A 16,266-nucleotide genomic window follows, 5' to 3' on the forward strand; every position below is an offset into this window, starting at 1 on the left:
TGACGGGCAGGTAGGCTGCTCTTGCTGACGCCGCCCACGTCAGGTGCAAGACACGCATCAAAGCTTGCAAGTCACAATTTTGAATTCTCATTTTTATAACTTTATGTCCCTGACTATAATGAGTAAGGGCCAAAGGGTTCAGAGGGAACATCTCCAAGGAGCACGCTCTACAGGAAGCAATAACCTGCTTGGGCCGGGGAGGGGCGTGAGAGATAGGACGGAACTAGAGGCGGGGGAACCGGTTCGCCGGGTCGACCGGGGATGCGGGGTGGTGGGGGGGTGCCCAGCAAGTCTAACTGGTGCCTGGCGCTCCCGGGGTAGGAGACAGCGCTGCGCCGGCCCCGCCCACTGCAGACAGGTTACCCAGGCACCAAGGGGCGTCGCGTCACGCCGCCCGCGCCGTGCTGATTGGCTCCTCCAGGGAGCCCCGCCCCCTCAGCTGTAGTGGGGCCGGCTTCAGCGTCGCCGCCATCTTTGTTGATGTGTCAGCTCTGCGGGGGCTTGGGGAAGTCGCGGCGGAGGGAGCTTGGTGTCGGCCCTGTTACTCATCGCTGCCCCCCGCCCCTGCACTTCCTGTTCTTCTGGACCCCGTTATGGAGAAGTTGGCCCCTACGCGGGAATTCCAATGGCCTCTTTAGGGGTGTGGCCTAAGGCTCGAAGAAGTGGGGTAAGTGCCTGAGGGATGCCAGGGGCGGGCCGGGGAGTCGCGGTGGCGGCGCGGCGGGCTGCTCACCTTCCGCTCCGTCCTGCAGGCCCCGGGGCGGCTCCCTGCCTGGCTTCTCTAGGGGGCGAGGCGAGCGCTGGGGGAAGGAGTTCGGAATCCCCTCCTCTCCCTGCCTCCCTTCCTCAGTCCCGGGCGCCGGGGCAGGAGGCGGCCGAGGGGTCGCCGGGGGCCGTGAGGGCCGCGCCTCCAGAGTGGTGCCTAGAGAGCGGCGGAACTTGGGCCGCTTGCCCGGTCTCCTAATGCGAACTGTAGCTAAGCCCTACCTGCTCGGCCATCCCTCATAGACTCAGTCGCCTATTTCTCCTTTCCTCTCCAAGTTCACTGTGTATGTGTTTTATGTTGACTGTTAGCGACTTTTTAAACTCTCTTCCAAACACTTCCATTACTGTGATTTTAAGTAATTTAGAGACGATTCTTTGGGATTGTGGATATGAGAGAAATCGTTCTTGGTGTTTATGTTGCCTTTTTTCCAAGGACATCAAGGCATTTGATAAACCTTGGTTGGTAAGGATCATGTTTCAAATTTGAGCCTCTCTCAAACTTGTAAAATGGTAAAACCCCTTCTACATGTTCCCTAGTAGCAGTCTTGGGGAACAGGTGTAATTATTGCTTGGCTGTTAACAGTTTAATAACTTGAGCTAATATTTACATTTTGATATTGTTTTGAGGAAAGAGGCCTGGATTTGGAACATTTGGATTACCTTTGACATGATAATCTTGTTACTTAGGAGCGTTGTTTAGAAGGCCATGCAGCCCCAGGCGTTTGGCAGTTTTCTCCGTGTATGCGTGTGTAACGTACCTTTGATGCCTAGCTTTGTTATTTTTTCCGAAATGATAGGTTGGGAGTTTTTCTAAGGAAATTGTGCAGCAAATTAGTGGAAGTGTTTCAAGAGGTGTGCTGGTAGTCACTCAAAAAGAAAAGTCTATTAAGTGTTTAGGTATGGTAGTTGTGGGTGCAGCCTTCCCAACTACTAACTACACTGTCATATTTGCAGTGCGTGGGAAAGGTTAAGGTTCAAGAGATATTGATAGTAAAACTGAACTATCTGCTTGTGTATAACGTCTGCTCGTCTCTGTACAGCTACTTTCCAATTCTTTACCCATCATTACACAAATAGAAAACAGTGATGATTGGCCTCTTTTTTTTTTTCTTCCTTTTTGGTCTTTTATTTTAAATTCAGTGACAGTATTGAGTGATTAACAAATTTTGCAGTATAAAGAATTAAAACTCCTTATTACATTGTAATAAGCAAGCATGTATAATTACTGAAGATTCTACCTGGAAATGCCTGGATTGTGTTTATATTGGTTTTTTTTTTTTTTTAAGACCTTGTCTAATTCCTGATACCTGGATATAAACTCAGAGGTTTCTTTAAACAGCGGAGATTCCTTAGAGTTTCATTGGTATTTCAGAGGCTTGTTCGCTGCTAACAGGAAAGGAGTGGTGTAGCACAGTAACCACTCTTTAACCTTTTAGTTCCTTCAACCATAAACTAAAGAGTTGTTCTTTGATGCTGTACAGTAACAGCATAGCTGATAATGATTACTTATTCACTTTAAAACCATCTATTTACAGCTGCATGCTGACATCCTGGAATGAAGGTAAAACAGTGAAGTATACTCACTCTTTAGGAAGAGATGATAGGTTGAAGCAGCTTTTATTTAGAGATTTAGAAAAATCATCTTTCCCTTTGAAGGGAATCATCTTTCCCTAATTTGTGCTAGTTTTTCAAATTCATTTAACAGTTTCATGTTAAAGTAAGACTGCTTAACCTGAAGTTCTGTTTCTTTTCTTTCAGTAAAATTTAGGTCTTTCTTTTATCCCTTATCTAGCTTTAAATAATTAAAGCTGATTCTTGACATAAACATGTCACGCTGCTTGCAGTGTTGGGAATGTTATGCTCAGTGTCGTTTCAGGGCAACCTTGGGAGCATAGATAATTTAAATTTGCAAATTAACCCTGTAATCTTATCATATTATTGCAAATGTCACCTTTGAAATTTATTTCTCAGCTACTGAGATTTTAAAAATCTATTTGGGCTAAGAAGTAAACAAAAGAAAAAGTATTGGCATGAAGGGGCAATAGACACAAAGTGGAAATCAAACCCAGCAAAGTATTGATTGGATTGTGAGTATAGTTGTCAGTCATTAAGGCACATGAACTGTTAAGTCTATTTCAGGGATGATTATGTAGTAGCTAATGAATAATTTATTTTTTTGGTAAACTACATTGTACCAAATTAACCAAGCCCAGGCCAAAGGTGGCTTCAAAATTTAAACATTAACCAGAACTTCTTAATATAATATAAGGCAGACTTAAAACTTAATTTTTTTTTTTAAGTTATTAGCCTTCCTTTTTGAAAAGGGAGCTATAGGCGAATTACCGCCCCCTCTTTTTTTTTAAGCTTTCAGATTTGGGGGGGAAATTAGCTGAAAATACTTTTCATGTCTTCTTAGACTTATTAAAGTTCATTTGGTGAGCTCTGTACAAGTAGCTTCAAACTGAGATTTCTGTATTAAAATTTTTTCTATTTTAAAACTTACTATTAGAGATACATAAAATTGCGTGGATCTAAGATACCAAACTGATAATATGACATATACTTGATAATGTGATGTATGATGTGGCTACTTACTCTCTTTTTCCTGGAATCTTGATGGACTGTAATGTCTTCTGTTTTCATGTCACAGGATTTGGTACTGTTTGGGGTGGGGGTGGGGTATCCTGCTGCATCTATTGCCCTGAGTCTTTTCAACATCTTTTTTTTTTTTTTTTTGGTGATATAGTGTACACACTGTAAAATTCACAATGCCCTAACCCTTGGTTGCAAAACTAAACAAATCCCTACAGGGATAATTGACCTTGGCCTCATATAATATGCTTTTTAACCTAGTGGACTAAAGACAACTTTTAAGAGCAAGTAATGTTTCACGTAAAGGAAACTCGGTATATTAAATTTTACCCAAAAGCTTAGTTACAATGTGACTACTTTATAAATATATCTTACTTTTGGTAAAACTAGAGTGCTTTGAAATAACCAGTTTTTAATTGCTTCTGATTTTAATTGCCGTTTTAGAACCTTGTTACAACTGGTCGGAAAGATAGGTCATTATTTTGTTTATGCTGCTTTCAGAGTGTATTCGGGGAGTGTGTAAAAGACCTTTGGATGTACTTACTTTTCCTTCAAAGGACAGTAAACCATTATATTGAAGAACAGGAGTGCCCTCACAGGCTCAACTTGCTTATCTTAATGGACATTATTTGAGAAGCTATAGCTGGTATTATTTGAGACTTTTTAAAATTCAAAATTTTTAAAGTTTAAAATTTTTAGTTTGTTGTAAGTAACACTTATGCTGAACTGAGTCACATGTTTCTGTGGGACTTAAACACTCATGCATTTGGACTTAGACACTCATGCATATCTTATACAGCTTCTGATGGAACGCTGACAGACCTTCAAATTAAAATACTGTAAACACAAGAGCAAAAGATTTAACATAGATTTTATATGTTGGTCCACTACACCAGAGTGTAAACTCCAGAAGAGATATCTGTTTTATTCACTGCTGTGTTCCCAACACATAGAACAGTGCCTGAACATAATTACATGCTCAATACATATTTGGTGAATGAATGAATTAATATCTAGTTTAGAAATGTATTTCTGGCTTGGTACTTTTGTATGAGGCTTGTATGTTTGATAATCTATTACCAAATATCTGTGGATTGGATTCATTTGTATTTGCATTTATTGAATAAGCTTAAGTTCTTTTGTTGTTGTTGTTTATACTGCTGTTTACTGAGAAACAAGAAATAGTACTAAAAGCTGTTAAAGACAGTGTTTTCGTTTATAAGGCTTTTTGCTTGGAAATAATTTTGTAGAATTGCTAGTTCTTTGATTAAGAAATAAAATCCAAGGTGGATAATGGTTGGCTTTAAGGCAAGTAAATGTTTCTCGACCAGTTGCCTACAGCTGACGAGCTCCAGTAAGAGCGAAACCACTTCTCACTCCACTGAAACAATTTTGAAGTGGGAATTGGTCCTGTAGTACTGTGTCAGAAACAGAAACAACTCTCAGGGGGGAAAATAGTGCTTGAATTAAGAGGAATTTTGTGACTGCTAAATTTAAATACAGTATTTTCCCCTAATGAGTAATAGTTACTAAAAAGTCAAATAACCTGTGTTACTTCTTACCTCAAAAAAGCAACAGATATTGTAATCTGTAATTGTAGTCGCTATATCTATGTACATGAGTGTGAATTTGATTTATACAAGCACTTCTTAATTAAAACAATCTTGTAAACAAATGTCTAGTTTTACATCCTACACCTTTAATCTACTTCTAGGCTATTTAGTCCTCAGTAGCTTTAATGATAACTACCCCCACCCCTAAGAAAAAACTTGGACAGCAGCCAAATTGGCCTATATCACCATTGCCAACTGGAGGCCCACAAGAGGAGTCAGCTGACTCTTTTTTCCCCTGGTTAATCGTGGACAATCAAGCTCATCATGGCTCTCTTCCCCGCACCATTCTTGTACAGTTATTTACTCTTTAGTGATGGCTTTTTACATATATACACATAAATCTTCTTTAACTTCTCTCCTTTTTCTTTTGCCTCCAATCAGTATTCATTTGAGCATCAGAAAACTATGTTTGCAAGTTAAGTGATTCTCAGGTGCCAGTTCATCTGAGGAGTTGTTTCAAAGGTCATGGGCATATTACTGAGCAACAGTATGGAAAGTGCTTGTCTTTTTTTTTTTTTTTTTTTTGCGGTACGCGGGTCTCTCACTGCTGTGGACTCTCCCGTTGCGGAGCACAGGCTCCGGACGCACAGGCTCAGTGGCCATGGCTCACGGGCCCAGCCGCTCCGTGGCACGTGGGATCCTCCTGGACCGGGGCACGAACCCATGTCCCCTGCATCGGCAGGCGGACTCTCAACCACTGCGCCACCAGGGAAGCCCAGTGCTTGTCTTTTGAGGTTGAACTAAGCCTTCTTTAATTTACAGGAGGATAATACGTAAAACAGTCCAAGCTGAGGTAATTATAAAAAGTATTTTTTTTTTTTTTACCTAGTTGAATATCCAGCAGAATGAGACCTTTTTGTTGTTCTGTACTGTCTTACACATGACAAGTCTTCTTACAACCTGGTTCCCACCTTCTAAATGTCCTTCAACCCCCCCCCCCCAGCTCATTGTGTAAACCCAATCCCACCCTCACTGAGAACCACTGAACAGCCTTTGCAAGAATGACTGTAAAGGTAGTAGAGAATATATTTGTTAGATTTATTTATCTATTTATTATTACTATTATATTGCTTGAGATTTAAGAAGTTTGATTCAGTTCAGAGCGTGGTTCCTCTTCTTTGCAAGAGATCATTTAAAAGGCTGTTCAGAAATGTCACAAGGAAAAACAAAACAAAACAAAAAAATAAACAAAAAAAGAAACGTCACAAGGAAGGCTGCCACTATGTACCTGATGAGTATAAATGAAGTATGTTTTCATTTACATGAGAGATTATTTTTGTACTTCTCATGAGGGAAAATTTGAAGGAAAATGTGGCCTTAGACTATGTCCTTTAAATATAATTAGGCTCTGGATAGACTGAAGGGAAGAATGTTCTAGATTAGAGCAAAGCCATGGAAATGTTAATGAGCACACTGTTTGGAGGAATCTTGAATAGACTGGTCAGGGACTGGCAAAGTATAATACTATAGTGAAGTACTAGGATTTTAGGAATGTGTTGAGAGATAAGATTGGAAAAATACTACAACTGGTTTATTGAGGAATTGCAACTCTGAGGTATAAACATGAAATGCTCACATCCCCTCCACTTCCCTCTGAGGTGCAATCCTTCAATAATGTCTTGGTTTGATGTCATAACTCTTTTGCTGCCACTTTTGATAACCAGAAAAAACTTATTCCAGAAATTAAGACAGGTTTCAATCGCTTACAAAACAAAAGCAACAAAAAATGTTAATCATAAACTCTATCATCTCCCTAAAGAAGTGTTGAAGCTGTTAGTTCCCAGCTGCTTGGATTAAAGAAGAAGAGGTGTGATTTGGCTCTAAAATATGTTCCCTCTCCTTTCTCTAACTAGCCCTTTTGGAGTTGGGGGAAGAAAACCAGCCAGTGGAGGCAGAGTTCTCACTCTCTGAAACTTTAAAGAGGGAAGAGATAGCTCTGGCCTTACTCTGGTCCATCTGGTTGTATTTGATGGTGGTCTCTGGAGGTGGTATGTGTGGATTTCTGGGGGGCAGTGTTGTAGCTCCGTGGACCCTTGTGCCATTGAGGACTTGCTTCATAGGGCAGCTCCTGTTCCCCTTTGGCAGAGCCAATGTAGTATACTCTTCAACCCCTTCTCTGGATTGGGTGACGCAGGAGGGAGGAATGGAGTGAGACTGAGAAACCAACAATTCAGTGTTCCGGGTAGGAAGTTATCAGGCCTGGGTTGGGTTGCAGGTTGGGGACAGTGACAGTAGAAAGGAGGGTATAATTTCAGGAGACATGAAATTAGTAAAAGAATATGAGGCTAAAGGAAAGGAAGGAGTCATGACTAAGAAAAATGATACCATTGACAGAAATAAAAAAAAGATTATCTGGGGGTACTCAATTTTAGGAGCTATTGTTATGATTTTGGATTTAACCATTTTTGAGTTGAGCCATTGGAAATGCCTGTATTCATTTGAGATTTTATTTTATGTAGAGATAGAGTGAAGACAAAGAGATAATTCATTATCTGTAACTCAAGAGCACAGGAATGAAAATAATTAAAGTGGGCATCAACTGTGAGTTTTTGGTTTAAGTTATCAAAGTGGATGAATTCTGGGAAGGAAAATAAAGTTGAGGACTGAACCCTGGGGAATATGAAAGCTGGATGAGAAGATAACGATTGTTTGCGTAATGCTTTTCTGTTCGCAAAGCATGGTGCACAGGCAAGAGCCTTAAGAGTTCTCAAATGAGAGGTTTTTTTCACTTGCTATCTATGCTGGAGAGTCACAATGCCTTGGTAGACTCATTCTCTTTTAAATAGATTCTTTATCTGCTTTCCATTACATTTGGTCAGCTCTGAATTTGACTTAAGTAGATATCACATAGCATTGACTAGTTATGATGTTTCTAAATTAAGATTTCAAATTCAGCAGCAACACGTTCACAAGTTGTATCTTGAAATTAGTTACTTTGAGGAAGGTAATGTAGGCGGCTAATGTCCCTGTTTGAGAATTATTTTACTTTGTCCTAGATTTGGAATACAGCATACTCACAAGGCTTTTTGTTACTGCATTTATTTGTATTGCCTAAACCAAACCTTTATTGCTAGTGTGGACTTTGTCTTAGTATGCAATATATGCAGCAAGATAATAATGATAATTTGTTTCATTGTTTGGAAATATGTTTTACAGGTAGGTAATTTATAGTATTAAGGCCAACGTCTGTATTAGTCGACGCCAGAGTATTTAACAAACAAGCTGGTTTTCTTTCCTTTCTTAGAATTATTCTTCCCATTTTCTGCATTCCTAGTCCTCAAATACTGCTTTTCTCATATTACTTCTTGCTTTAATTCCACAAATATTTGAAAACCTAGTATGTGCTAGAAATTCTATGGTATATCAAGTATACAAGTCTGTCATGATTTATCGTCCTTCTTAACAACCTTCACTCCTGCATATCATTCTGAGGATTCTACCTGACCATCTTCTCTTACCCTTTTTCACCATCCTCTGACCACCACCTTCACCACAGACCAACGTAAACATGTATCTTTCTTTTATTCAAATATTAGTCTTTCTGTTTTCCATTTATACCTTACATCTGGAAGTATTTTTTCCCTAGTTTCTTTCAAAACTATGATCTGCCCACATTTTTATCCAACCTCACATGACTCCAGTACATGCTTGGTTGATGTCTGACAAAAGAAGTTGACAATTCTTCTTTATCAAGATTGCTGGAATGTTTTTATTTTTCTGTCTCAGGATAATTTTTAAAGTTGACTAATTTTCAGAAAATAGCTAGATTAGTAACGCTCATAAACAGCATAAAATATATTTTAACATTGCTGAATTAGTTTTGTAAATGTTTCTTTTATGACCTAAGCAATGTATATGAGGTCCGTTTGAGTTGTACTGAACATTGTGTGTTCTTGACGAGAATGTTTGGAAATCGCCATGCTACTTCCTGCAACCCTGGGTGAAAAATGAATTCCTGTCAGGGATCCTTTACACCCTGACTTCTTTCAGCTCAGCTCTAGGTGTCTGGGCTATAGGTAGCTGTGTTTTGTTATTGGTTAGTTTTCCTTTTGCAGTAAATATTTATCATTGTTAATGTACATTGTTTTATTATCTTGATTTGTAATTTCTTGCCTAGTGTTTTCATTGCTATCTTATTTCCCCAATAGTTTCTTACAAATTCTTTAGGTAGTCTTTTTCCCTTTGTGGAGCTGAAGGAATTCTAAACAATTCTTGGGCGCTAATCTTCCTGTTATTAGTATCATTCCATACCCAACATCTTATGGGGGTGATTGGGGAATGCCAAACTGCAACTGAAGTGAAGTTGTAGGACTGGACTGAAGGAGAAAAGAGAATGAGCCTATGTAGCACCTGACTGGTTGTGGCTCACGTGGGTCAGCTGTTCTATTCTTCCCCCCACCCCCACCCAAGGAAAGAATTTTTAAAGAATTATTAGCGGTAAAATGTGCGGCCTTAGATTTTCCACATCATGGAATGTGTGCAAATATATATGGGGTCTTGGTTTAAAAAACCTTTTTAAAAAAAATTTATGTTTTGACTTTCTCAGATGTAAAACGAAGATCAGGAACAGCTTTGAAGAGATGCAAAGTGAATTGGTGCCAGTCAGCATGTCAGAAACAGAGCACATAGCCTCCATTTCCTCTGATCAAAATATTGAGAAAACATCTGAAATAAAGGAAGACTCCTGCAATTCGTTTTCTGGTGATGAAAACAGCAGCTTAGAAAATGAGTCCAAACTGTTGTCATTAAAGTTTGATAAAACTTTATGTCAGCCCAGTGAACACAATAATCAAACTGAAACACAGGAAAATTATATTCCAGATCATGGTGGAGGTGAGGATTCCTGTGCTAAAACAGACATATGCCCAGAAAATTCTGAACAAATAGCTAATTTTCCTGGTGGAGATTTTACAAAGCAAGTTTTGAAAACAAATGAAGCAGAACAAACAGTAACACAAATATTGGCGGAATTAAGGTCATCTACATTTACAGAAGCAGCTAATCAAAAGACCTATTCAGAAAGTCCTTATGATACAGACTGCACCAAGAAACTTATTTCAAAAATGAGGAATGTTTCAACATCAGAGGATTTGTTGGAAGAAATAGAATCTGAGCTCTTATCTACTGAGTTTGCAAAAGAACACCGACTACCAAATGGAATGAATAAGGGAGAAAATGCATTAGTTATGTTTGAAAAGTGTGTGCAAGATAAGCATTTGCAGCAGGAGCATACCATAAAGAAGTAAGTGTTTTATTCTTTCAGGTTATTTTTTTCCACAGGGATTAAAGATTGAATTCTTTAAAGGAAGGTATCATTTTATCTACTTTTATTTCCACAATAGAGCCATGCACATGGTAGTTGAGCAGATGTTAAGTTTGCCTAGTTATTTAATATATAACTCTGTTTTTTCTTAGAATGTGGTATTGTATTTTCATTATTTTAGAAATAATAGGTAAACAGTGTTTTTATGAGAGTTATATATAATATACCTATGTCAAATACATTAGCATATATAGAAACATATGTATCTATGTATAAAGGCACTGTTTTGAATATGATTCAAAATTTCTGTTTTACATATGTCTTAGTGTATAAGTTTAAAAGAATAAATGTTTTATTAAAGTGTTAGTTTATTAAAGATCTAGAAAGATTTATAAAGAGAAATAAATTTATATTCTTTCAAATTTTCCAGTTTTGAAAGAATGTAAAACATAATGTCAGGATTAAGATAAATTCAAGAGGAATGACAAGTTATAAAATTCAAAAAATTTTCTTAAAATTCCCACTGTAAATTCATTGGTTTAAAAAATTAAAATTAGAACAGAAGAATTGGTCTAGTGTCATTCAATAAATAAGAACATAGTTGTTTTTAGACTTCTCTTGGATTTATGGAGTTAATTTCTATTTTAACAACAGTTTAATTTCATTTTATCTTTTCCTAATAATATTATATCACTCTTTGTTTTAAATTTATATATGTGAGTGATGCATATGTTTAGGTACTCCTATAACCTTTAATAAAGGAAAATAAAACTTGCTAGCCTTCACTAAAATACAGACGGATTCTCTTTTTAAAAAAGTGATACTTTAAAAAAATTTTTGGAATGGTAAAAAAATTTTTGGAATGGGAGGGGTGTGTGTAGAGAAAGGGGAGAAGGAAATCTACACGCTAGAGGAGGATGACAGAGGAAAATATACCATAATCCAAATATTGCTTGATATGCAATTGACTTTTAATGATCTCCTTGCTTCTAGTTTACTCTTCCAGATTATCAGTAGATCAGTCTTCCCCAAGCCAGCTCACCCTTCATTGGTTTACCCAATGAATTTTAATCTCAGCATCCAGAGCCCTTCTTTTTTCTATTTTTTTATTTTTCAATTGTGATAAAATACACATAACATAAAATTTACCATCTTAAACATTTTTAAATGTGTGCAGTTTGGTAGTGTTAAGTATATTCACATTATTGTACAACCGATCTCCATAGCTTTTTCATCTTACAAATCTGAAATTCTATACCTATTAAACAACAGCTCCCTGTTTCCCCCTGCCCCAGCCCCTGGTAACCACCATTCTACTTTGTTTCTAAGAGTTTAACTGCTTTTGATACTATTTGCCGTTTTGTGACTGGCTTATTTCACTTAGCAGATGTCCTCAAGGTTCATCCACATTGTAGCCTGTGTCAGAGCTTCCTTCCTTTTTAGGGTTGAATAATATTCCATTGTATGTATACATACCACATTTTGTTATCTGTTCATCCATCAGTGGACATTTGGGTTGCTTCTACCTTTTGGCTAGTGTGAATAACGTTGCTGTTAACATGAGTGTACAAATATCTCTTGAGAATCTAATACCTTTCTTAATACTATGCAAAAACCAATGTCAGCTATTCCTGCTCATAACTTTACTGGAATGCTGCTATTATTGAAAAAACTGTGATTTTATACTTGAACCATCAGTATTTCTGCCATTCTTGCTTTTTAGGGTAACTTCCTCATTTTCCTGTTACCTGTGCTTATCTCTTAGACCTTCCCTTTGAGATCATCCTTGATGCCTCTACTTTCCTTAGATTTGGAGACTTAACCACTTTCAAGCTTCTCTTGTAAATTATAAGATGTTACAGATTTAATAATAATATCAGGAACACTTAAATGCTGTTAATTATGTGCCTGGCACTTTACATGTATTAACTCATGGAATCCTCACAACAACCCTATGTGGTATGAACTATTATTATTCCCATTTTACAGATGAGGTACTTGAAGCACAGAGAGGTTAAGTAACTTGCTTCAGGTCACATGCTAGTAAATGGCAAAGTTAAACCCAATTAGTCTGGCTTCAGTGGATTTTTTTAATGTGGTTATCTGAAATGAACAAGTTACATGTTATTAAATTTATCTAAAAACATTAGGAATACAGTAGAAAATTAATTCCTCTTTTGTTCCGTCATGTCAGAACAGTGGCCACATGGTAGACTGGGGTGAGCACAGGTCTGGTCAGAAGCCCAGAGTTGGAAGATTCCCACTACCACTTGCACGCTCTGTTTCCTTAGTTAAATCAACCTCTCCAAGACGAAGATTTTTTCATCTTTATGAGGGGACAATACTTACCTGATGGGATTGTTTTGAGGACATTAAAGCATTATAAAAATGTCAAATATTATTTTAAATCTAAGTTAATTTTTTGTTATACATGTAATTTTTTTTTTTTTTTGCGGTGCGCGGGCCTCTCACGGTTGTGGCCTCTCCCATTGCGGAGCACAGGCTCCGGATGCGCAGGCTCAGCGGCCATGGCTCACGGGCCCAGCCGCTCCGCGGCACGTGGGATCCTCCCGGACCGGGGCACGAACCTGTGTCCCCTGCATCGGCAGGCGGACTCTCAACCACTGTGCCACCAGGGAAACCCATACATGTAATATTTTAAATTTCAAACAAAATGCTTTGTGATTAAGGTTAGCTCTAAAACAACTCATTTTTTTTCTTTTGCCTTCATTTAATTTTCTGTAAAGAAAACTACCTTTCAGTTCCTTTGGCTTAAATTTTCATGAATGCATGTATTTTCAAATGGCTTTGTTTATACATCCATTCCTCTATTTTCTAACGTCAATATTATTGTCCAAGGTCCCAACCAGAATTCTTAATTAAGAACAGTTATTTGTGTACAGGATATGCATTTGGCATGTAAGAATAACAATTTCAGGGCTTGCTGTTCTTCACTTCTCCCTCCCTAAATTGTTTACTTTCGAGGTATAGTCAGGATTTTTGTGTTTCAGGTTGTTTTTCGCAACAAATTGAGTGTACACCTTAATCATGTACATAAACAAAGTTAACCCCCTGTGCCATGAAAGGCTTGAAGAAACTTGCATGCTACACATTTTTTTCTTTTCCCAAACATTTTCATGACTTTCCTCCTCACTGCATTACTGTCCTCCTCAGAGAGGTCTGTCCTGGTTACCTTATGTACAATCACAGCTCAAGTCACTCTCCCTGTCCTCTTGCCCTCCTTTAGTTTTCTTAATAGAACTTAATCACAACTTGGTATTTCATTATGTATCTATTTATTGTTTAATTTCTCTGTTAGAATGTAAGCATCATGAGGGCAGGGACAGTTTGCTGATGTACCCCCAACATATAGACTAATATAGGTACATAGTAGGTACCCAGTGAGCATGTGTTGAGTAAATGAGGGATCTTCAAAGGAGAAGATGGCAAGGAATTAGACCTGGGTCCAAATCTCAGTTCAACCGCTTACTAGCTATATAACCTGGAATAAGTTCTAGGCTTCAGTTTTGGTTTGTTTTCAAATTCATAAAGCATAATAATAATTTCATAGACTTATTAATTTATAGACCTGAGTGTTAAATAATGCATTTAAAGCTAAACTTAGTAAATAGTAATTGTGCAATAAATGTCAAATAATAGCTGTTGCTAGTAATCCTAAAATATTAGCTGTTAACCCTCTTAGGTATCTTACTTTATAGTTCTGAGTACTTTTACAGGTAATTTTTAAGGTTTTATTTATATTTTTCTAGGGAACTCAAAATGAAATTTCTGCTCAAACTTTATTATTTTACATTGACTACTTTTGTAACTATAAGAATATCATTAAAATATTTTAGAAATCTAAAGCAAGATTTCTCAACCACAGCACTATTGACATATGGGGGCAGATCAGTTTTTGTTGATGCTGGGGCTATCCTGTGCATTGTAGGATGTTTAGCAGCATCCCTGCCTCTGTGCACAAGAAGCCAGTAGCAAGCCTCACCACTGTAGTGGCTACCAAAAAGTTTCTCCAGACACATGCCTGGAGGGGAACAATTGCCCCTGGTTGCCACTGACTGACCTGAAGGAATTCCAGTGCTAAAGGGATGAACTACATAATTCATATGCCTGTAGACATAAACTTAAAAGTGTGTGGTTTTCTTTATCTGATTATTTTTCTCTTAATTTGAAATAATACAAATTTCTAGGAAAGAGTTAATAGCCTGACTGGCCAGAGAATGTTTTGTAAAGTATAATATATCATTACAAAAGGACTACTTGGGAATTTTCATTTCTTAATCATAGGTATCTACACCCTAGTCTGCAAACAGATTATATTACACATTGTCATTTTTAATTATGTTTTACTGATACTGCCTTTTTATATTTAGGTTAATTAAAGAAAATAAGAAGCATCAGGAACTTATCTTAGACATTTGTTCAGAAAAAGACAATTTAAGAGAAGAACTAAAAAAAAGAACAGAAACAGAGAAGCAGCATATGAACACAATTAAACAGGTAAAAAGACAAAAATCTTTAAAGTCTGTTCTTCAATATATAAAATAAATACATTCCTGAATATTTGTGTGTAAATTGAAGTTCTGTAAGTTAAATCATACTTTAAATGCAGAAGATTGCTTGGTATGTGAAGCATTGTCTTTTATGAACTGGGAATCGTAGTTGATCTTTTTGTTTTATATAAATTAATATTTCTATGTGATATGTGTGACTATTCTATATATAATAGAAATCTGAGCGGGAAAGACTATTTGTTTGGCAGTCAAATAGATTGTTTTGGAAGAAGCAGTATATACTTAAAAGTTTATATCTGGCATTAGAATGTTTTCAAGCTTATAGTTTAATATGTTTCCATTCTCAGTATTTTGTGAACTATACTGAAGACTGGCTCTCTTCAGACTTTATCTGGTGAGCTAGCTTCCCTAGCCTTTCCTTTTCTTTCTTTGTTTCTTTCTTTTCTTTCTTTCTTTTCTTTTTTTTAAATGTACTGTGATGCTTGGATTGACAAAGTTCATCTTTGTTTTCTTTGTTTCTTTTTTTTTTTTTTAATATACTGTGATGCTTGGATTGACAAAGTTCATATTCAAGACTGGTAGCAAAGCTCAGCTGCTCTTTATCTTTCTGAGCTGCTTTTTCTTCTGTGGGAAGGATTAGAAACATTGTAGCCTTAAAAGTCTTTCTTTTTGCCTCATCTTTCACAGAAAGCTATATAATGAAAATAAAAGTAAACAGCTGGTAGTAATATAATAAAAAACCAAGTTTCACTTATCTATGCCTTGGTATACTTCATGAACCTTTACATAGTTGGAAGGTGACCATATTTGTAAAATTTTACATATTTAATCCTGATTTTTGTGTGGAAAGGGCTACTGCATGCAGACCAAACTTAGAATTTTAAAGTGTGAAGGTGCCTTAATAGTAGCCTGAATCTGTATTTTGGTAGGCAGGTCACTGCTGATGACCAGAAACTTCAGACTAAATAGATGGAGGTGAACCAGAGCTGTTCTTTTCATGAGCTTGTTAGTGGTTGTGCCTTTTTAAAAGAGAAAATTCGATTCACCATTCTTTTGCTAGCCAGTATAGCAGAGTTTTCTTTCGTAATTTTATCTGTGAATCTGCACCACTTAATATGGCAGCCACTAGCCATAGTGCTATTGAGCACTAAAAGGTGGCTAGTCCAAATTAAGAGGTGATGTAAGTGTGAAATACACACTTAATTTCAAAGACTTAGTACAAAAAAAGATAAAATGGCTCAGTTTTTCATGTTGATGACACGTTGATATGATATTTATAGGATTTAATAAAACATTTATTTCACCTGTTTCTTTTTGCTTTTTAAAATGTGGCTACTAAAAAATTGTGGCTTAGGGGCTTCCCTGGTGGTGCAGTGGTTGAGAGTCCGCCTGCCGATGCAGGGGACACGGGTTCGTGCCCCGGTCTGGCAGGATCCCACATGCCGCGGAGCGGCTGGGCCCGTGAGCCATGGCTGCTGAGCCTGCGCGTCCGGAGCCTGTG

At 37.5% G+C, this 16,266-nt stretch overlaps 1 protein-coding gene across 1 annotated transcript in view; it reads left to right on the top strand.

Annotated features, from left to right (window-relative positions):
- Positions 1 to 467: 467 nt before the first annotated feature.
- CCDC186 (coiled-coil domain containing 186) overlaps positions 468 to 16,266 on the top strand; it is a 54,832-nt gene continuing 39,033 nt past the window's right edge. The window contains exons 1-3 of the mRNA XM_060034023.1: positions 468 to 667; positions 9,517 to 10,212; positions 14,625 to 14,751. Coding sequence (XP_059890006.1) covers positions 9,551 to 10,212; positions 14,625 to 14,751 — 789 coding nt within the window. The 5' untranslated portion in view covers positions 468 to 667; positions 9,517 to 9,550. The remainder of the gene's footprint in view (positions 668 to 9,516; positions 10,213 to 14,624; positions 14,752 to 16,266) is intronic.

Source organism: Delphinus delphis, chromosome 16 (assembly GCF_949987515.2).
Source record: "Delphinus delphis chromosome 16, mDelDel1.2, whole genome shotgun sequence".
In the NCBI taxonomy this organism is placed as follows: Eukaryota; Metazoa; Chordata; class Mammalia; order Artiodactyla; family Delphinidae; genus Delphinus; species Delphinus delphis.